Raw genomic sequence first — 21,304 nt, forward strand, 5'->3', positions numbered from 1 at the left:
GTCACATTGGTGGGAGTGGGATGTGGGGTTACAGTGGCAGGAAAGGGATGTGGAGGGTCACATTGGCGGGAGTGGGATGTGGGGTTACAGTGGCAGGAAAGGGATGTGGAGGGTAACATTGGTGGGAGTGGGATGTGGGGTTACAGTGGCAGGAAAGGGATGTGGAGGGTCACATTGGCGAGAGTGGGATGTGGGGTTACAGTGGAAGGAAAGGGATGTGGAGGGTCACATTGGTGGGAGAGGGATGTGGGGTTACAGTGGCAGGAAAGGGATGTGGAGGGTAACATTGGTGGGAGTGGGATGTGGGGTTACAGTGGCAGGAAAGGGATGTGGTGGGTCACATTGGCGGGAGTGGGATGTGGGGTTACAGTGGCAGGAAAGGGATGTGGTGGGTCACATTGGCGGGAGTGGGATGTGGGGTTACAGTGGCAGGAAAGGGATGTGGAGGGTCACATTGGTGGGAGTGGGATGTGGGGTTACAGTGGCAGGAAAGGGATGTGGAGGGTCACATTGGCGGGAGTGGGATGTGGGGTTACAGTGGCAGGAAAGGGATGTGGAGGGTAACATTGGTGGGAGAGGGATGTGGGGTTACAGTGGCAGGAAAGGGATGTGGTGGGTCACATTGGCGGGAGTGGGATGTGGGGTTACAGTGGCAGGAAAGGGATGTGGTGGGTCACATTGGCGGGAGTGGGATGTGGGGTTACAGTGGCAGGAAAGGGATGTGGAGGGTCACATTGGTGGGAGTGGGATGTGGGGTTACAGTGGCAGGAAAGGGATGTGGAGGGTCACATTGGCGGGAGTGGGATGTGGGGTTACAGTGGCAGGAAAGGGATGTGGAGGGTAACATTGGTGGGAGTGGGATGTGGGGTTACAGTGGCAGGAAAGGGATGTGGAGGGTCACATTGGCGAGAGTGGGATGTGGGGTTACAGTGGAAGGAAAGGGATGTGGAGGGTCACATTGGTGGGAGAGGGATGTGGGGTTACAGTGGCAGGAAAGGGATGTGGAGGGTAACATTGGTGGGAGTGGGATGTGGGGTTACAGTGGCAGGAAAGGGATGTGGTGGGTCACATTGGCGGGAGTGGGATGTGGGGTTACAGTGACAGTAAAGGGATGTGGTGGGTCACATTGGTGGGAAAGGGATGTTGGGGGGGGGGGGGGTAGGAATTTCACATGGTGGTCAGAAAGTGATATGGGGGGTCATGCTGTTGGGATAGGAATGGGGGGTTAGGATACGTCCCCATGCCCACCATTAGGATTACACATTGTATCCACACTATAATGCAGCCACCCCTACCTTCAGCATCTTCAAGGCCCCTCCAGAACCTGGGAACGCTGATATGAAAATAGTGACTTTATCTGGGAAAAAATAGGATTTTTATAACCGCTTACCTGTAAAATCCATTTCTAGGAGTACATCACGGGACACAGACCCATAGTATTATCTATATGGTTATATAGGCACCTTCAGGTGATGGACACTGGTATACCCAAAACAGGAAGTTCACTCCCTATATAACCCCTCCTCCTACCAGGAGTACCTCAGTTTTTGTAGCAAAGCAATATACACAAATCCCAAAAGAGGGGGCGGGAGCTCTGTGTCCCGTGATGTACTCCAAGAAAAGGATTTTACAGGGAAGCTGTTATAAAAATCCTATCTTCTTTATCGTACATCACGGGTCAGTATTCAATATATATATGGGCCGTCCCATAGCAATGCTATTTGAGGGGAGGGAGACACAACCCGCAGGGCGCCCCCAGACTTGAGGACCTATACTGCTGCCTGCAGCACACTGCACCCAAAGGAGATACAGTGCCTTGTGAAAGTATTCGGCCCCCTTGAACTTTTCAACCTTTTGCCACATTTCAGGCTTCAAACATAAAGATATAAAATTGTAATTTTTTGTGAAGAATCACCAACAAGTGGGACACAATTGTGAAGTGGAACGAAATCTATTGGATATTTTAAACTTTTTTAGCAAATAAAAAACTGAAAAGTGGGGCGTGCAAAATTATTCGGCCCCTTTACTTTCAGTGCAGCAAACTCCCTCCAGAAGTTCAGCGAGGATCTCTGAATGATCCAATGTTGTCCTAAATGACTGATGGTGATAAATAGAATCCACCTGTGTGTAATCAAGTCTCTGTATAAATGCACCTGCTCTGTGATAGTCTCAGGGTTCTGTTGAAAGCGCAGAGAGCATCATGAAGACCAAGGAACACACCAGGCAGGTCCGTAATACTGTTGTGGAGAAGTTTAAAGCCGGATTTGGATACAAAAAAGATTTCCCAAGCTTTAAACATCCCAAGGAGCACTGTGCAAGCGATCATTTTGAAATGGAAGGAGTATCAGACCACTGCAAATCTACCAAGACCTGGCCGTCCCTCTAAACTTTCAGCTCAGACAAGGAGAAGACTGATCAGAGATGCAGCCAAGAGGCCCATGATCACTCTGGATGAACTGCAGAGAACTACAGCTGAGGTGGGAGAGTCTGTCCATAGGACAACAATCAGTCGTACACTGCACAAATCTGCCCTTTATGGAAGAGTGGCAAGAAGAAAGCCATTTCTCAAAGATATCCATAAAAAGTCTTGTCTAAAGTTTGCCACAAGCCACCTGGGAGACACACCAAACATGTGGAAGAAGGTGCTCTGGTCACATGAAACCAAAATCCAACTTTTTGCCCACAATGCAAAACGATATGCAACACAGCTCATCACCATCAACACACCATCCCCACTGTCACACATGGTGGTGGCGGCATCATGGTTTGGGCCTGCTTTTCTTCAGCAGGGACAGGGAAGATGGTTAAAATTGAGGGGAAGATGGATGCAGCCAAATACAGGACCATTCTGGATGAAAACCTGTTGGAGTCTGCAAAAGACCTGAAACTGGGACAGAGATTTATCTTCCAACAAGACAATGATCCCAAACATACAGCAAAATCTACAAAGGAATGGTTCACAAATAAACGTATCCAGGTGTTAGAATGGCCAAGTCAAAGTCCAGACCTGAATCCAATCGAGAATCTGTGGAAAGAGCTGAAAACTGCTGTTCACAAACGCTCTCCATCCAACCTCACTGAGCTCCAGCTGTTTTGCAAGGAAGAATGGGCAAGAATTTCAGTCTCTCGATGTGCAAAACTGATAGAGACACCCCAAGAGACTTGCAGCTGTAATCGCAGCAAAAGGGGGCTCTACAAAGTATTAACGCAAGGGGGGCCGAATACTTTTGCACGCCCCACTTTTCATTTTTTTATTAGTTAAAAAAGTTTCAAATATCCAATAGATTTCGTTCCACTTCACAATTGTGTCCCACTTGTTGGTGATTCTTCACAAAAAATAAACATTTTATATCTTTATGTTTGAAGCCTGAAATGTGGCAAAAGGTTGAAAAGTTCAAGGGGGGTGAATACTTTCGCAAGGCACTGTATCCTCGTGCCTTTTTACATCCAGCTGATAAAACTTGGCGAATGTATGTACTGAAGGCCAAGTTGCGGCCATGGAGGCCTGGTGATGCACTGCCCAAGAAGCACTAACCGATCTGGTAAAGTGCGCCTTGACTTGAATGCCTTGACCTGGAAGCCAGAATATCTACGTCCGGATTCCCCCATCTTTGGCAAATAGCCAGGAAAGTGTCGGGGGGGGGGGGGGGGGTAAAGGGACCATTACCCCGGGAACAACTGCTGGTGACTCAAGTAGTCCGCCTACCAATTCTCTACTCCCGGAATAAAAACTGCAGATAGGCACAGAACGTTACTTTCTGCCCAAGATAGAATATGGTTCACTTCCCTCTGTGCTGTGAGACTCTTGGTGCCCCCTTGGTGATAGAATATGGTTCACCTCCCTCTGTGAGACTCTTGGTGCCCCCTTGGTGATAGAATATGGTTCACCTCCCTCTGTGAGACTCTTGGTGCCCCCTTGGTGATAGAATATGGTTCACCTCCCTCTGTGAGACTCTTGGTGCCCCCTTGGTGATAGAATATGGTTCACCTCCCTCTGTGAGACTCTTGGTGCCCCCTTGGTGATAGAATATGGTTCACCTCCCTCTGTGAGACTCTTGGTGCCCCCTTGGTGATAGAATATGGTTCGCCTCCCTCTGTGAGACTGTTGGTGCCCCCTTGGTGATAGAATATGGTTCACCTCCCTCTGTGAGACTCTTGGTGCCCCCTTGGTGATAGAATATGGTTCACCTCCCTCTGTGAGACTCTTGGTGCCCCCTTGGTGATAGAATATGGTTCACCTCCCTCTGTGAGACTCTTGGTGCCCCCTTGGTGATAGAATATGGTTCACCTCCCTCTGTGAGACTCTTGGTGCCCCCTTGGTGATAGAATATGGTTCACCTCCCTCTGTGCTGTGAGACTCTTGGTGCCCCCTTGGTGATAGAATATGGTTCACCTCCCTCTGTGAGACTCTTGGTGCCCCCTTGGTGATAGAATATGGTTCACCTCCCTCTGTGAGACTCTTGGTGCCCCCTTGGTGATAGAATATGGTTCACCTCCCTCTGTGAGACTCTTGGTGCCCCCTTGGTGATAGAATATGGTTCACCTCCCTCTGTGCTGTGAGACTCTTGGTGCCCCCTTGGTGATAGAATATGGTTCACCTCCCTCTGTGCTGTGAGACTCTTGGTGCCCCCTTGGTGATAGAATATGGTTCACCTCCCTCTGTGAGACTCTTGGTGCCCCCTTGGTGATAGAATATGGTTCACCTCCCTCTGTGAGACTCTTGGTGCCCCCTTGGTGATAGAATATGGTTCACCTCCCTCTGTGAGACTCTTGGTGCCCCCTTGGTGATAGAATATGGTTCACCTCCCTCTGTGAGACTCTTGGTGCCCCCTTGGTGATAGAATATGGTTCACCTCCCTCTGTGAGACTCTTGGTGCCCCCTTGGTGATAGAATATGGTTCGCCTCCCTCTGTGAGACTGTTGGTGCCCCCTTGGTGATAGAATATGGTTCACCTCCCTCTGTGAGACTCTTGGTGCCCCCTTGGTGATAGAATATGGTTCACCTCCCTCTGTGAGACTCTTGGTGCCCCCTTGGTGATAGAATATGGTTCACCTCCCTCTGTGAGACTCTTGGTGCCCCCTTGGTGATAGAATATGGTTCACCTCCCTCTGTGAGACTCTTGGTGCCCCCTTGGTGATAGAATATGGTTCACCTCCCTCTGTGCTGTGAGACTCTTGGTGCCCCCTTGGTGATAGAATATGGTTCACCTCCCTCTGTGAGACTCTTGGTGCCCCCTTGGTGATAGAATATGGTTCACCTCCCTCTGTGAGACTCTTGGTGCCCCCTTGGTGATAGAATATGGTTCACCTCCCTCTGTGAGACTCTTGGTGCCCCCTTGGTGATAGAATATGGTTCACCTCCCTCTGTGCTGTGAGACTCTTGGTGCCCCCTTGGTGATAGAATATGGTTCACCTCCCTCTGTGCTGTGAGACTCTTGGTGCCCCCTTGGTGATAGAATATGGTTCACCTCCCTCTGTGAGACTCTTGGTGCCCCCTTGGTGATAGAATATGGTTCACCTCCCTCTGTGAGACTCTTGGTGCCCCCTTAGTGATAGAATATGGTTCACCTCCCTCTGTGAGACTCTTGGTGCCCCCTTGGTGATAGAATATGGTTCACCTCCCTCTGTGAGACTCTTGGTGCCCCCTTGGTGATAGAATATGGTTCACCTCCCTCTGTGAGACTCTTGGTGCCCCCTTGGTGATAGAATATGGTTCGCCTCCCTCTGTGAGACTGTTGGTGCCCCCTTGGTGATAGAATATGGTTCACCTCCCTCTGTGAGACTCTTGGTGCCCCCTTGGTGATAGAATATGGTTCACCTCCCTCTGTGAGACTCTTGGTGCCCCCTTGGTGATAGAATATGGTTCACCTCCCTCTGTGAGACTCTTGGTGCCCCCTTGGTGATAGAATATGGTTCACCTCCCTCTGTGAGACTCTTGGTGCCCCCTTGGTGATAGAATATGGTTCACCTCCCTCTGTGAGACTCTTGGTGCCCCCTTGGTGATAGAATATGGTTCACCTCCCTCTGTGCTGTGAGACTCTTGGTGCCCCCTTGGTGATAGAATATGGTTCACCTCCCTCTGTGAGACTCTTGGTGCCCCCTTGGTGATAGAATATGGTTCACCTCCCTCTGTGAGACTCTTGGTGCCCCCTTGGTGATAGAATATGGTTCACCTCCCTCTGTGCTGTGAGACTCTTGGTGCCCCCTTGGTGATAGAATATGGTTCACCTCCCTCTGTGCTGTGAGACTCTTGGTGCCCCCTTGGTGATAGAATATGGTTCACCTCCCTCTGTGAGACTCTTGGTGCCCCCTTGGTGATAGAATATGGTTCGCCTCCCTCTGTGAGACTCTTGGTGCCCCCTTGGTGATAGAATATGGTTCACCTCCCTCTGTGCTGTGAGACTCTTGGTGCCCCCTTGGTGATAGAATATGGTTCACCTCCCTCTGTGAGACTCTTGGTGCCCCCTTGGTGATAGAATATGGTTCGCCTCCCTCTGTGAGACTCTTGGTGCCCCCTTGGTGATAGAATATGGTTCACCTCCCTCTGTGAGACTGTTGGTGCCCCCTTGGTGATAGAATATGGTTCACCTCCCTCTGTGAGACTCTTGGTGCCCCCTTGGTGATAGAATATGGTTCACCTCCCTCTGTGCTGTGAGACTCTTGGTGCCCCCTTGGTGATAGAATATGGTTCACCTCCCTCTGTGAGACTCTTGGTGCCCCCTTGGTGATAGAATATGGTTCACCTCCCTCTGTGAGACTCTTGGTGCCCCCTTGGTGATAGAATATGGTTCACCTCCCTCTGTGAGACTCTTGGTACCCCCTTGGTGATAGAATATGGTTCACCTCCCTCTGTGAGACTCTTGGTGCCCCCTTGGTGATAGAATATGGTTCACCTCCCTTTGTGAGACTCTTGGTGCCCCCTTGGTGATAGAATATGGTTCACCTCCCTCTGTGAGACTCTTGGTACCCCCTTGGTGATAGAATATGGTTCACCTCCCTCTGTGCTGTGAGACTGTTGGTGCCCCCTTGGTGATAGAATATGGTTCACCTCCCTCTGTGAGACTCTTGGTGCCCCCTTGGTGATAGAATATGGTTCACCTCCCTCTGTGAGACTCTTGGTGCCCCCTTGGTGATAGAATATGGTTCGCCTCCCTCTGTGAGACTCTTGGTGCCCCCTTGGTGATAGAATATGGTTCACCTCCCTCTGTGAGACTGTTGGTGCCCCCTTGGTGATAGAATATGGTTCACCTCCCTCTGTGAGACTCTTGGTGCCCCCTTGGTGATAGAATATGGTTCACCTCCCTCTGTGCTGTGAGACTGTTGGTGCCCCCTTGGTGATAGAATATGGTTCACCTCCCTCTGTGAGACTGTTGGTGCCCCCTTGGTGATAGAATATGGTTCACCTCCCTCTGTGAGACTCTTGGTGCCCCCTTGGTGATAGAATATGGTTCACCTCCCTCTGTGAGACTCTTGGTGCCCCCTTGGTGATAGAATATGGTTCGCCTCCCTCTGTGAGACTCTTGGTGCCCCCTTGGTGATAGAATATGGTTCGCCTCCCTCTGTGAGACTCTTGGTGCCCCCTTGGTGATAGAATATGGTTCACCTCCCTCTGTGAGACTGTTGGTGCCCCCTTGGTGATAGAATATGGTTCACCTCCCTCTGTGAGACTCTTGGTGCCCCCTTGGTGATAGAATATGGTTCACCTCCCTCTGTGCTGTGAGACTCTTGGTGCCCCCTTGGTGATAGAATATGGTTCACCTCCCTCTGTGAGACTCTTGGTGCCCCCTTGGTGATAGAATATGGTTCACCTCCCTCTGTGAGACTCTTGGTGCCCCCTTGGTGATAGAATATGGTTCACCTCCCTCTGTGAGACTCTTGGTGCCCCCTTGGTGATAGAATATGGTTCACCTCCCTCTGTGAGACTCTTGGTGCCCCCTTGGTGATAGAATATGGTTCACCTCCCTCTGTGAGACTCTTGGTGCCCCCTTGGTGATAGAATATGGTTCACCTCCCTCTGTGCTGTGAGACTCTTGGTGCCCCCTTGGTGATAGAATATGGTTCGCCTCCCTCTGTGAGACTCTTGGTGCCCCCTTGGTGATAGAATATGGTTCACCTCCCTCTGTGAGACTGTTGGTGCCCCCTTGGTGATAGAATATGGTTCACCTCCCTCTGTGAGACTCTTGGTGCCCCCTTGGTGATAGAATATGGTTCACCTCCCTCTGTGCTGCGGGACTCTTGGTGCCCCCTTGGTGATAGAAGCCACAGCTGTGGCATTGTCGGATTGGATCCTGACAGGACAACCCCATAACCTGAATGTCCAGGCCTTCAGAGCCAGACCTGCTGCCCGGATCTCGATGGATATTGATGGGCAAAGTTCTTTTTCGGTTCTTGACCACAGTCCCTGGACAGTTGTCTTCTCTAGTATTGCTCCCCAACCTGAAGGGCTGGCACCTGTCATTACCACCTTCCAGATAACTGGTCTGAAGGATTTTCCATTCAGCAGATTCTGGGTTGGCAACCACCAACTGAGGCTCTGGGACACTCTCAGGGACAGCCGCATTGGCAAATCTAGAGCTTGAACCGTTTTGTTCCAAGCAGAGAGGCTGTTGTTTTGCAACAGCCTCGAATGGAACTGGGCATAGGGAACCGCTTCAAATGAAGCCACCATCTTTCTTAACAGTCTCATGCAAAGGTGAATGGAGGGATCGCTTATCAACCTGACCAATTTGCACCAGTTCTCCTATGGCATTGATCTTTACCTGAGGCAAGAACACCTTTTTCTGGGCTGTGTCTATGATCGGGACCGAAGTACTGCAGCCTTTTTAGTGGTTTTAAGGAAGACTTCTCTAGGTTGAGAACCCGACCTAGATATTCCAGGTATTTGGTTGTAATGCGCACGCTTTGCTCCAAACGGGCCACCGACTGGTCTATTAGCAATAGATCGTCCAGGTATGCCAGGATTGTTATGCCCTGCGCCCTTAGCCTGGCTAGAGGTGGAGCCAGAACCTTTGTAAATACCCCGGGGGGTGCTGTAGACAGCCCGAAGGGCAAGGCTACAAACTGAAGATGATGCTGTTCTACCGCGAACCGCAGAAACCTTTGGTGAGCGGGAAATATAGGACCATTCAGATATGCATCCCTGATGTCGATTGACACCAGAAGTTCTCCTCCTTGTAGGATAGAATCCCACCGACTCCATGCGAAAAGAGCGGACCTTCAGGAATTGATTTAGATCTAGAATGGGTCTGACATCTCCATTCGGTTTTGGTACCGTGAAGAGGTTTGAAAAAGAACCCCAAACCTATCTCTTCTGTGGGGATTTGTATGATCGCTCCCTGAGCCAGTAATCGGTCTAATGCCTGAAACCGAGATCGCCTTTTCCCTGGATCTTTGGGGAAAGTTTGACCTCAGAAAACGAGGCGGTGGAAACTCGTTTTTACCCTAGAGCTATCATAGAGATGACCCATCTGTCCTGAATTTCCTCCTGCCAGACTTCTGAGAACTGCAGAAGTCTCCCCCCCCACCCTGGCGAGCGGGTGCGCCCCTTCATAATGAGGCTTTAGAATTCTTTTTTTCAGGTTTCCACCCCCAGGCCTTCTTCTTGGCCTGGGCCTGACTGTGAGGCTTTTCTCTAGACTCTGACGGCAGAGGCCATCGCTTAAACGAAGGGCGCTTATTCCTTCTATTGACTAGCAAAAAAGTACTCGTCCCACTTTAAATCTTTTGGATGTATTTGTCCAAATCCTCCCCAAATAGCCAATCCCCATGAAAAGGAAAACCAGTTAGGAGCCTTTTGCATGTTGCTTCAGCTGACCAATTTTTCAACCGCAGGATCCTACGCACGTGCACTAGCACAAGCGCAAGGCAAGGCAGGTTTCTACTCCTAGGTCTTCTTCTTGGCCTGGGCCTGACCGTGAGGCTTTCCTCTAGACTCTGACGGCAGAGGCCATCGTGACTGCCTAGAGGCAAATATCCCTGGCGCTGGAGAAGGAGCCCGCTTAAATGAAGGGCGTTTATTCCTTCTTTTGACTAGCAAAAAAAGTACTCTTCCCACTTTAAATCTTTTGGATATATTTGTCCAAATCCTCCCCAAATAGCCAATCCCCATGAAAAGGAAAACCAGTGAGGAGCCTTTTGCATGGTGCTTCAGCTGACCAATTTTTCAACCACAGGATCCTACGCATGTGCGCAAGCGCAAGGCGAGGTGCCTGGTGAATAGAATCTTTAATGGCGTCAATAGCAAAACATAACGTTCTCTTGGCAGCTCGACCAAGTCCCGGGCCTGTTGTACAGGAACCTCCTTAAAGGTCTGTCTAAACTGGTCCTTCAGGGATTGACCAATGCCTATTGCAGCGACTGCAGGCACTGCAGGAGTAACTGCACCTGCCAAAGAAATAGAGTATTTAATCAGGAATTCCAATCTTTTATCCGTTTGATCCTTAAGCATTTGAGCATTGTCTACCGGACAAGTTCGACTTTTATTCCCACTGGAAATCGCAGCATCAACTGCTGGTGCATTCCATCTTTTGGTGAATTTCTCCTCCATGGGATAAAGTACTGAAAACCCTTTTTGGAGGGAGAAAATGCTGATCCGGGTGATCCCATTCAGCATAAATAAGCTGTTCCAGTAATGCATGGACGGGAAACGCATGCAAAGTCTGTGGAAGTTTTAAGGAACCCAAAGAAGAAACTGAACTTTCGGCTGACTCAATTAGGGGCAGCTTGAAAGCAGAACGAACCATTTCTGTAAGCCCCCGTACACACGTTCGGAAAATTCCGACCACAAAATCCGTTGGAATTTTTTCAGACGGATTTTGTCCGAAACTGGTGTTGCGCATGCACACGGTCGGACAAAGTTGTCGGAAAATCCGATCGTTCGGAACGTGATGACGTTCACTCGTTACGACTGGACTACGTTCAGGCTAGTAGCCAATAGCTTTGGTCTCGTAATTTGATCTGAGCATGCGTGGTACTTTGTCCGATCGGAATTCTCTACAAACGATCGGACTTGATCATGTTGTGGGAAAATTTTATATCCGGCTCTCAAACTTTGTTGGTCGTACATTCCGACGGAAAAAGTCAGATGGAACCCCACACACGGTCGGATTATCTGACAACACGGTCCGATTGGACATTTTTCCGTCAGAATTTCCGACCGTGTGTACAAGGGGCTTAGAGATTCACCGTTGATTCCTTAGAAGAGGAGTCATTGGATTGCCTTTCCTCCTGATCCCCCGATCAGAATAGCTCAACCTCCACTCACTGTTCCCCTGATAAAGGGTCTGAGGTGGATCTACCACGCTTCCTATACCTTGGGATGGAAGATGCGACTAAAGCCCCCAGTCTCTCTTCTAGCCCCAGAAGGGCGGAGAAAAAGGCATCTTCAGTCACGTATACAGGGGCTGAAATGTTAGAAGCAGCTGCAACACCCACTGGTTCCAATTGCTCACCCTGGCTAGCCAATGCTGGTATTTCAGGAGAAGATGATGATGTGGAGGCATGACTAGAGTCCCCAGCGCCTGGAGGTGATGCTTTAGGTACCTTTTTTGAGGTGTCTGCACTGGCCTTTTTGGGAGGCATAGTCCTACAAAAGCAGAGGCACTAGGTAAATGCACTACTTGCTGAACAATAGTCCAGCAATACAATGCTGCTAATAAAGTTCAGCCTGGTGCTGAGTAAAATGCATTTCTTCTCTTTGGGAATGCCTGTATACAGCGCCTTACGTGCCCCCACCGCTCCTGTGTGATCAGCAGCTGTACTCTCTTTTTACAGTTCCTAGGCTCCTTCCCTTACCTTATCCTTGCCACAAGATTCTGCTGATAACAGACCGATCCAACCTTCCCCCATCACGGCAGGCTGCGTTAAGAAAACCTTCAAGGACCGGGTTCCTTTTTTATTGTGGGTTCCACTCCCTTGGACCTGTATTGCGCCCCGCCAGCAAAACTTTATGGTAATGTGAGCAATGATCAAAGCACTGTGTCCCGGGGGGCCAGCCCAGGACCCAGTCCAAGGAGAGGCTGTTACAGGCAAAGCCTCGCTCTTCTTATACGAGGCCCGGGTACCATCCACTTTGGCCTCAGTGGCACTTTGGATGGATCCGGTCTGTAGAAACTGGTTTCAGTCCAATGAAGGGTCCTTCCAGCAGAGCTCCTCAGAGTATATCTTCAATCGTGACCAACACCTTAGACACTGACGAAAAAACTGAGGTACTCCCAGTAGTGGGACGAGTTATATAGGGAGTGAACGTCCTGTCTTGGGTGTGCCAGTGTCCATCACCCGAAGGTGCTTATATACCGATATAGTTAATATTATGGATCTGTGTCCCGTGATGTACGACAAAGAAAGTCGAGGGCTGCCCCGCCCCTCCCAGTTTTCCTACTGAAGACCCCGGGAATTGGGCTCTTGGTGCGCTGAAGATGGTATGTGTGAAAGCCTGGGGGGACCCGGTGCTAGGATAGAGTGGGCGAAAGGGTCAGGTGTAGAGATGTTGGGGTGAGGGAGTCAGGTGCATACAGTTGTTGGTGGGGGTGTTAGGTGTATACAAGGGAGGGTACGGGTGTTGGGCGTATACACAAGTGGGTGGGGTCTATACAACAGTAGGTAGGGTATACACAGGACTGGGTGGATATATATATATGGTGGGGGGAAACACAATGGGGCGGAGCCCCCACCTTCCCAGTAACCTTGTACCAGTATGTAATTGGTCCTCCTCTCACACACAGGAGACGAGACCTACATGGACATATTCCGGGATTTCTCGCTGATGGCGTCGGATTCCCCGGAGAAGTTGTCCCGGAGAGCCTGCGATCTGCGCCTCAGCACTTTGTGAGCTCCCTGCCCCCTCGCCCCCCCCCCCCCACTCCGGATCAATGACTCGGACGCTGCTTTCTAATAAATAGCCTTTTTATTGATGACGTCATAGCACAGAGTTCATATTGTGTGATGATGTCACAGCGCAGGTGGAGGAGCTGTTATTTTCTAGGCGTGGTCCAGTAGTCGGTTCCGCCATGTTGGCTGTATTAAGGCACAGATGGTGTACAGATGAAGATGTTACATGTGGCGGGAGATCGGCGCCGCCCTTATTCTCCACTGGCTCCGCCCTCTGATCTGATCGACTCGTACCATTGGTCACCACCAGACTCTCTTTGGCTGCTGGAATGTGATTCTGATGGCTTTGGTTTCTGGTCTGCGATTGGTCGGGCATTGGCCTGCAGAGAACTCCGGGAAGGGCGAGGATGATGATGGCTCCAAGAAAGAGGAAGAGGCCACAGATGATGAAGGAGAGCGAGAAATCCCCCGACCAATCCCGGAGCCAGCCTATGGGAGAGAGGTGGAGAATTACCGTGACATCATAGCTATGTAGTGATGTCACCTCGGCATGAAATGTTTTATGCTGCAATAAATGCCTCATGACAAACAACTGCGTGTCGATCCTTTCCTGAAAATGGCGCTATGGTCCTCTCCCAGTCTCCGCCCCATCTCTGCTCCTCTCTACCGGTCTCCTCCCCATCTCTCCTCCTCTCTACCGGTCTCCGCCCCATCTCTCCTCCTCTCTACCAGTATCCGCCCCATCTCCCCTCCTCTCTACCGGTCTCCTCCCCATCTCTCCTCCTCTCTACCGGTCTCCACCCATCTCTACTCCACTCTACCAGTCTCCGCCCCATCTCCCCTCCTCTCTACCGGTCTCCACCCCATCTCTGCTCCTCTCTACCGGTCTCCGCCCCATCTCTTCTCCTCTCTACCGGACTCTGCCCCATCTCTCCTCCTCTCTACCAGTCTTCGCCCCATCTCTCCTCCTCTCTACCCGTCTCCGCCCCATCTCTCCTCCTCTCTACCCGTCTCCTCCCCATCTCCCCTCCTCTCTACCGGTCTCCTCCCCATCTCTCCTCCTCTCTACCAGTCTCCGCCCCTTTCTCCTCCTCTCAGTCTCCGCCCCTCTCTCCTCCTCTCAGTCTCCGCCCCATCTCTCCTCCTCTCAGTCTCCGCCCCTCTCTCCTCCTCTCAGTCTCCGCCCCATCTCTCCTCCTCTCAGTCTCCGCCCCATCTCTCCTCCTCTCAGTCTCCGCCCCATCTCTCCTCCTCTCTACCCGTCTCCTCCCCATCTCCCTCCTCTCTACCGGTCTCCTCCCCATCTCTCCTCCTCTCTACCAGTCTCCGCCCCTTTCTCCTCCTCTCAGTCTCCGCCCCATCTCTCCTCCTCTCAGTCTCCGCCCCATCTCTCCTCCTCTCTACCGGTCTCCGTCCCATCTCTCCTCCTCTCTACCCGTCTCCGCCCCATCTCTCCTCCTCTCTACCCGTCTCCGCCCCATCTCCCCTCCTCTCTACCGGTCTCCGCCCCATCTCTCCTCCTCTCTACCGGTCTCCGCCCCATCTCCCCTCCTCTCTACCGGTCTCCGCCCCATCTCTCCTCCTCTCTACCCGTCTCCGCCCCATCTCCCCTCCTCTCTACCCGTCTCCGCCCCATCTCTCCTCCTCTCTACCCGTCTCCGCCCCATCTCTCCTCCTCTCTACCCGTCCCGCCCCATCTCTGCTCCTCTCTACCGGTCTCCGCCCCATCTCTCCTCCTCTCTACCGGTCTCCGCCCCATCTCTCCTCCTCTCTACACGTCACCGCCCCATCTCTCCTCCTCTCTACCGGTCTCCGCCCCATCTCTCCTCCTCTCTACCGGTCTCCGCCCCATCTCTCCTCCTCTCTACCGGTCTCCTCCCCATCTCCCCTCCTCTCTACCGGTCTCCTCCCCATCTCTCCTCCTCTCTACCGGTCTCCTCCCCAACTCTCCTCCTCTCTACCGGTCTCCTCCCCATCTCCCCTCCTCTCTACCGGTCTCCTCCCCATCTCCCCTCCTCTCTACCGGTCTCCTCCCCATCTCCCCTCCTCTCTACCGGTCTCCTCCCCATCTCCCCTCCTCTCTACCGGTCTCCGCCCCATCTCTCCTCCTCTCTACCGGTCTCCTCCCCATCTCTCCTCCTCTCTACCGGTCTCCGCCCCAACTCTCCTCCTCTCTACCGGTCTCCGCCCCATCTCCCCTCCTCTCTACCGGTCTCCGCCCCATCTCCCCTCCTCTCTACCGGTCTCCGCCCCATCTCTCCTCCTCTCTACCGGTCTCCGCCCCATCTCTCCTCCTCTCTACCCGTCTCCGCCCCATCTCTCCTCCTCTCTACCCGTCACCGCCCCATCTCTCCTCCTCTCTACCCGTCTCCGCCCCATCTCTCCTCCTCTCTACCGGTCTCCGCCCCATCTCTCCTCCTCTCTACCCGTCTCCGCCCCATCTCTCCTCCTCTCTACCGGTCTCCGCCCCATCTCTCCTCCTCTCTACCGGTCTCCCTCCCCATCTCCCCTCCTCTCTACCGGTCTCCGCCCCATCTCTCCTCCTCTCTACCCGTCTCCGCCCCATCTCTCCTCCTCTCTACCGGGCTCCGCCCCATCTCTCCTCCTCTCTACCCGTCTCCGCCCCATCTCTCCTCCTCTCTACCCGTCCCCGCCCCATCTCTGCTCCTCTCTACCGGTCTCCGCCCCATCTCTCCTCCTCTCTACCGGTCTCCGCCCCATCTCTCCTCCTCTCTACACGTCCCCGCCCCATCTCTGCTCCTCTCTACCGGTCTCCGCCCCATCTCTCCTCCTCTCTACCGGTCTCCGCCCCATCTCTCCTCCTCTCTACCGGTCTCCTCCCCATCTCCCCTCCTCTCTACCGGTCTCCGCCCCATCTCTCCTCCTCTCTACCGGTCTCCTCCCCATCTCCCCTCTACCGGTCTCCTCCCCATCTCCCCTCCTCTCTACCGGTCTCCTCCCCATCTCCCCTCCTCTCTACCGGTCTCCTCCCCAACTCTCCTCCTCTCTACCGGTCTCCTCCCCATCTCCCCTCCTCTCTACCGGTCTCCTCCCCATCTCTCCTCCTCTCTACCGGTCTCCTCCCCATCTCCCCTCCTCTCTACCGGTCTCCGCCCCATCTCTCCTCCTCTCTACCGGTCTCCTCCCCATCTCTCCTCCTCTCTACCGGTCTCCTCCCCAACTCTCCTCCTCTCTACCGGTCTCCGCCCCATCTCTCCTCCTCTCTACCGGTCTCCGCCCCATCTCTCCTCCTCTCTACCGGTCTCCTCCCCAACTCTCCTCCTCTCTACCGGTCTCCTCCCCATCTCTCCTCCTCTCTACCGGTCCTCCGCCCCATCTCTCCTCCTCTCTACCGGTCTCCGCCCCATCTCTCCTCCTCTCTACCGGTCTCCGCCCCATCTCTCCTCCTCTCTACCGGTCTCCTCCCCAACTCTCCTCCTCTCTACCGGTCTCCTCCCCATCTCTCCTCCTCTCTACCGGTCTCCGCCCCATCTCTCCTCCTCTCTACCGGTCTCCTCCCCATCTCTCCTCCTCTCTACCGGTCTCCGCCCCATCTCTCCTCCTCTCTACCCGTCACGGCCCCATCTCTCCTCCTCTCTACCCGTCTCCGCCCCATCTCTCCTCCTCTCTACCCGTCTCCGCCCCATCTCTCCTCCTCTCTACCGGTCCCCGCCCCATCTCTCCTCCTCTCTACCGGTCTCCGCCCCATCTCTCCTCCTCTCTACCGGTCTCCGCCCCATCTCTCCTCCTCTCTACCCGTCTCCGCCCCATCTCTCCTCCTCTCTACCGGTCTCCTCCCCATCTCTCCTCCTCTCAGTCTCCGCCCCATCTCTCCTCCTCTCAGTCTCCGCCCCATTTCTCCTCCTCTCTACCGGTCTCCGCCCCATCTCTCCTCCTCTCTACCCGTCTCCGCCCCATCTCTCTTCCTCTCTACCGGTCTCCGCCCCATCTCTCCTCCTCTCTACCGGTCTCCTCCCCATCTCCCCTCCTCTCTACCGGTCTCCGCCCCATCTCTCCTCCTCTCTACCCGTCTCCGCCCCATCTCCCCTCCTCCCTACCCGTCTCCGCCCCATCTCCCCTCCTCTCTACCGGTCTCCGCCCCATCTCTCCTCCTCTCTACCCGTCTCCGCCCCATCTCTCCTCCTCTCTACCCGTCCCCGCCCCATCTCTGCTCCTCTCTACCGGTCTCCGCCCCATCTCTCCTCCTCTCTACCGGTCTCCACCCCATCTCTCCTCCTCTCTACCCGTCTCCGCCCCATCTCTCCTCCTCTCTACCGGTCTCCTCCCCATCTCTCCTCCTCTCTACCGGTCTCCGCCCCTCTCTCCTCCTCTCAGTCTCCGCCCCATCTCTCCTCCTCTCAGTCTCCGCCCCATTTCTCCTCCTCTCTATCAGTCTCCGCCCCATTTCTCCTCCTCTCTACCAGTCTCCGCCCCATCTCTCCTCCTCAGTCTATGCCCCATCTCTCCTCCTCTCTACCAGTCTCCGCCCCATCTCTCCTCCTCTCAGTCTCTGCCCCTATCTCTGTTCCTCTCTACCAGTCTCCGCCCCATCTCTCCTCCTCTCTACCAGTCTCCGCCCCCTCTCTCCTCCTCTCAGTCTCTGCCCCCTCTCTCCTCCTCAGTCCCCGCCCCCTCTCTCCTCCTCTCAGTCACCGCCCCCTCTCTCCTCCTCTCAGTCACCGCCCCCTCTCTCCTCCTCTCAGTCTCCGCCCCCTCTCTCCTCCTCTCAGTCTCCGCCCCTCTCTCCTCTCAGTCTCCGCCCCTCTCTCCTCCTCTCAGTCTCCGCCCCCTCTCTCCTCCTCTCAGTCTCCGCCCTCTCTCTCCTTCTCTCAGTCTCCGCCCCCTCTCTGGTCTCTTTAGCAGTCTCTGTTCTGCCCTTCGGGTTATTATCTGGGTTGCAGTAATCCTATCCTATGGAGAGGGGATGGTTCAGGTAATCTGGTAATCCTGCACTGTGTAAATCAGAGCTGGTAATGGTGTTTGCAGCACTGCCACAAAGCAGTGTACAGAGGTGGTCTCACCTGAGATGGGCGGTCCCAGCAGTCCCCCAACACTCTCCACCATCTGCAGCAGTCCGATTGCAGGCAGAACCTTCTCCGTTCCCACCACCCACGTCAGGCAGGAGAAGACGCCGGGGGTCAGGGCTCCGGCACAAAATCCAAACACCACACAGGCCATCCCCATCCCCACCTCGTTCCACGCCAGTGGGAGGAGCCCCAAAACCAGCGCGGTCAATCCAGTCCAGAAACTGAGGTGGAGCAGGATACGTTTGGGGGTGAGATCCGCCAGCCAGCCGGCAATCAAACGTCCGCAAACATCTGCAATGCCCACCAGGGACATTAATATGGCCGCCTGGCTTTCTCCGACTCCCCTCACCCGCATGTGGGCGACCAGGTGAATGTACGGCACAAAGTATGCAGCATTGATCAGTGTGATGGCCAGACAGTACTGCAGAAAGGGCCAATCACGGAGAAGTTCCCACCCCCATAAAAAAGAGCGCTGGTGGTGTGGAGGATCCGCCCCTACCGGAGGCAGGAGGGCCCCACAAGGCACTGAATTTAGGGTGATCCCCGACAGGAGGAGCATGGCACCCCGCCAGGAGTACCTCTCCACCAGATACTGCAGAAGGGGCGTCAGGGCGAAGGAGAACACCCCGCAACCCGTCAGCACAAACCCTGTGGCCAGAGTACGCCGGCGGGAAAAACACGAGGACACGGCCGCCATCGAGGGGGAGAAGATCAATGCCCATCCGAGCCCTGCGGAGAAGAAGAGACAAAGAGTTACCCCCAAAAAATTCATACTCACAATTTACAGCCCCCCCCCACCGCTGGGTGACCAAGAAAGGAGCTACGAGTCTGCCCCCCCCCCTAGAGTGCGACCCAGAAAGGAGCTATGAGTCTACCCCTCCCCCTGCTGGGTGACATGGAGTTCACAATCTGGGAAATGATGGAGATGTAAGGAAGCCCCGCCCCCTAAGCCTCATCTGGGATGACTTACCTGTCACGACTCCAATACTGAGGTAGAGCTGGTAGAGGTGAGTGCAGAAAGAGGCCAAAAACATCCCCAGAGAAGAGAGAACTCCGCCCACAGCGACCACCCGCCGATATCCAAACCGGAGGGCGAGGGCACAGCCCAGCGGGCCTGGGGAATAAAAAAAAAAGAGATGAGGGGCCGTACGTGATGCATGAGGGGGAAGAGGGGCCGCGGCGTGATGCGAGAGGTTGGGCAAGGGACCGCGGCGTGATGCGGGAGGGGGGGCGAGGGACCGCGGCGTGATGCGGGAGGGGGGGCGAGGGACCGCGGCGTGATGCGGGAGGGGGGGCGAGGGACCGCGGCGTGATGCGGGAGGGGGGGCGAGGGACCGCGGCGTGATCAGAGAGGGGGGCGAGGGGCCGCAGCATGATGTGGGAGGGCAACGAGGAGTCGCGGCGTGATCAGAGAGGGGGGCGAGGGGCAGCGGCGTGATGGGAGAGGGGGACGAGGGGACGCGGCGTGATGCGAGAGGGGGACGAGGGATTGCGGCGTGATCAGAGAGGGGGGCGAGGGGCCGCGGCGTAATGCGAGAGGGGGGCGAGGGGCCGCGGCGTGATGGGAGAGGTGGGACGAGAGGTCGCGGCGTGATCAGAGAGGGGGACAAGGGGCCGCGGCGTGATGCGGGAGGGGGACAGGGGGCGAGGGGCCGATGCGGGAGGGGGACAGGGGGCGAGGGGCCGTGGCGTGATGCGGGAAGGGGACGAGGGGCCACGGCGTGATGCGGGAAGGGGACGAGGGGCCACGGCGTGATGCGGGAGGGGAGTGAGGGGCCGCGGCGTGATGCGGGAGGGGGGCGAGGGGGCCACAGCGTGATGCGGGAGGGGGGCAAGGGGTTACGGCGTGATGCGAGAGGGGAGTGAGGGGCCGCGGCGTGATGCGGGAGGGGGGCGAGGGGGCCACAGCGTGATGCGGGAGGGGGGCAAGGGGTTGCGGCGTGATGCGGGAGAGAGGTGAGGGGCCGCAGCGTGATGCGGGAGGGGGGCGAGGGGTCGCGGCGTGATCAGAGAGGGGGCCGCAGCGTGATGCAGGAGGGGCACAGGGGGCGAGGGGCCGCGGCGTGATGCAGGAAGGGGAGTGAGGGGTTGCGGCGTGATGCGAGAGGTGGGACGAGAAGTCGCGGCGTGATCAGAGAGGGGGACAAGGGGCCGTGGCGTGATGCGGGAGGGGGACAAGGGGCGAGGGGTCGCGGCGTGATCAGAGAGCGGGACGAGGGGCCGCGGTGTGATGCGAGGCGCCGTGGCGTGATCAGAGAGGGGGCCACAGCGTGATGCGGGAGGGGGGCGAGGGGCAGCGGCGTGATGGGAGTAAGGGGCCGCGGCGTAATGCGGGAGGGGAGTGAGGGGCCGCAGCGTGATGCGGGAGGGGGACGAGGGGCCGCGGCGTGATGCGGGAGGGGGACGAGGGGCCGCGGCGTGATGCGGGAGGGGGACGAGGGGCCGCGGCGTGATGCGGGAGGGGGACGAGGGGCCGCGGCGTGATGCGGGAGGGGGACGGGGGGCCGCGGCGTGATGCGAGAGGGGGGCGAGGGGCCGCGGCGTGATGCGGGAGGGGGGCGAGGGGCCGCGGCGTGATGCGGGAGGGGGGCGAGGGGTCGCGGCGTGATCAGAGAGGGGGCCGCAGCGTGATGCGGGAGGGGCACAGGGGGCGAGGGGCCACGGCGTGATGCAGGAAGGGGAGTGAGGGGTTGCGGCGTGATGCGAGAGGTGGGACGAGAAGTCGCGGCGTGATCAGAGAGGGAGACAAGGGGCCGCGGCGTGATGCGGGAGGGGGACAGGGGGCGAGGGGTCGCGGCGTGATCAGAGAGGGGGGCGAGGGGTCGCGGCGTGATCAGAGAGGGGGGCGAGGGGCCGTGGCGTGATCAGAGAGGGGGCCACAGCGTGATGCGGGAGGGGGCGAGGGGCCGCGGCGTGATGGGAGTGAGGGGCCGCGGCGTGATGCGGGAGGAGGACGAGGGGCCGTGGCGTGATGCGGGAGGGGGACAAGGGGCCGCGGTGTGATGCGGGAGGGGGAGTGAGGGGCCGCGACATAATGCGGGAGGGGGACGAGGGGCCGCGGCGTGATGCGGGAGGGGGAGTGAGGGGCCGCGACATAATGCGGGAGGGGGACGAGGGGCCGCGACATAATGCGGGAGGGGGACGAGGGGCCGTGGCGTGATGCGGGAGGGGGACAAGGGGCCGCGGCGTGATGCGGGAAGGGGACGGGGGGCCGCGACATAATGCGGGAGGGGGACGAGGGGCCGCGGCGTGATGCGGGGGCAGATCAGGCACTCTATAGTACTTACTCATTAGTTGCTGCACGGCGACTGCGCATGATGTCACCCAGGAAACACTGCTGGAGGTCGACTCAAAATACTCCACAAATTCCGGGAAGAAAATCCCAAATGATCGCAGCGTTCCGAATACAAGTCCAGCCTGGAGGAAGCAGGAGAGGAGCAACACCACAC

The 21,304-nt window shown here is 55.8% G+C and overlaps 1 protein-coding gene and 1 pseudogene across 1 annotated transcript; one reads left to right on the forward strand and one right to left on the reverse strand.

Annotated features, from left to right (window-relative positions):
• Window positions 1-13,420, forward strand: part of LOC143959388 (arf-GAP with coiled-coil, ANK repeat and PH domain-containing protein 1-like) — a 119,756-nt pseudogene extending 106,336 nt beyond the window's left edge.
• On the reverse strand, window positions 12,886-21,302 carry LOC143959399 (monocarboxylate transporter 13-like; the record flags this gene model as incomplete). The annotated part of the gene is given in 4 exon segments (XM_077468036.1): window positions 12,886-13,317; window positions 17,850-18,584; window positions 18,826-18,969; window positions 21,143-21,302. Coding segments are annotated over 4 exon segments (1,440 nt in total), but the record flags the coding sequence as incomplete, so codon positions are not given.
• Between the last annotated feature and the right edge of the window lie 2 nt (window positions 21,303-21,304).

The sequence above is a fragment of the Lithobates pipiens genome, unplaced genomic scaffold (genome assembly GCF_037356315.1).
Source record: "Lithobates pipiens isolate NorthernLeopardFrog02 unplaced genomic scaffold, aLitPip1_a1.2 Scaffold_73, whole genome shotgun sequence".
NCBI lineage: Eukaryota > Metazoa > Chordata > Amphibia > Anura > Ranidae > Lithobates > Lithobates pipiens.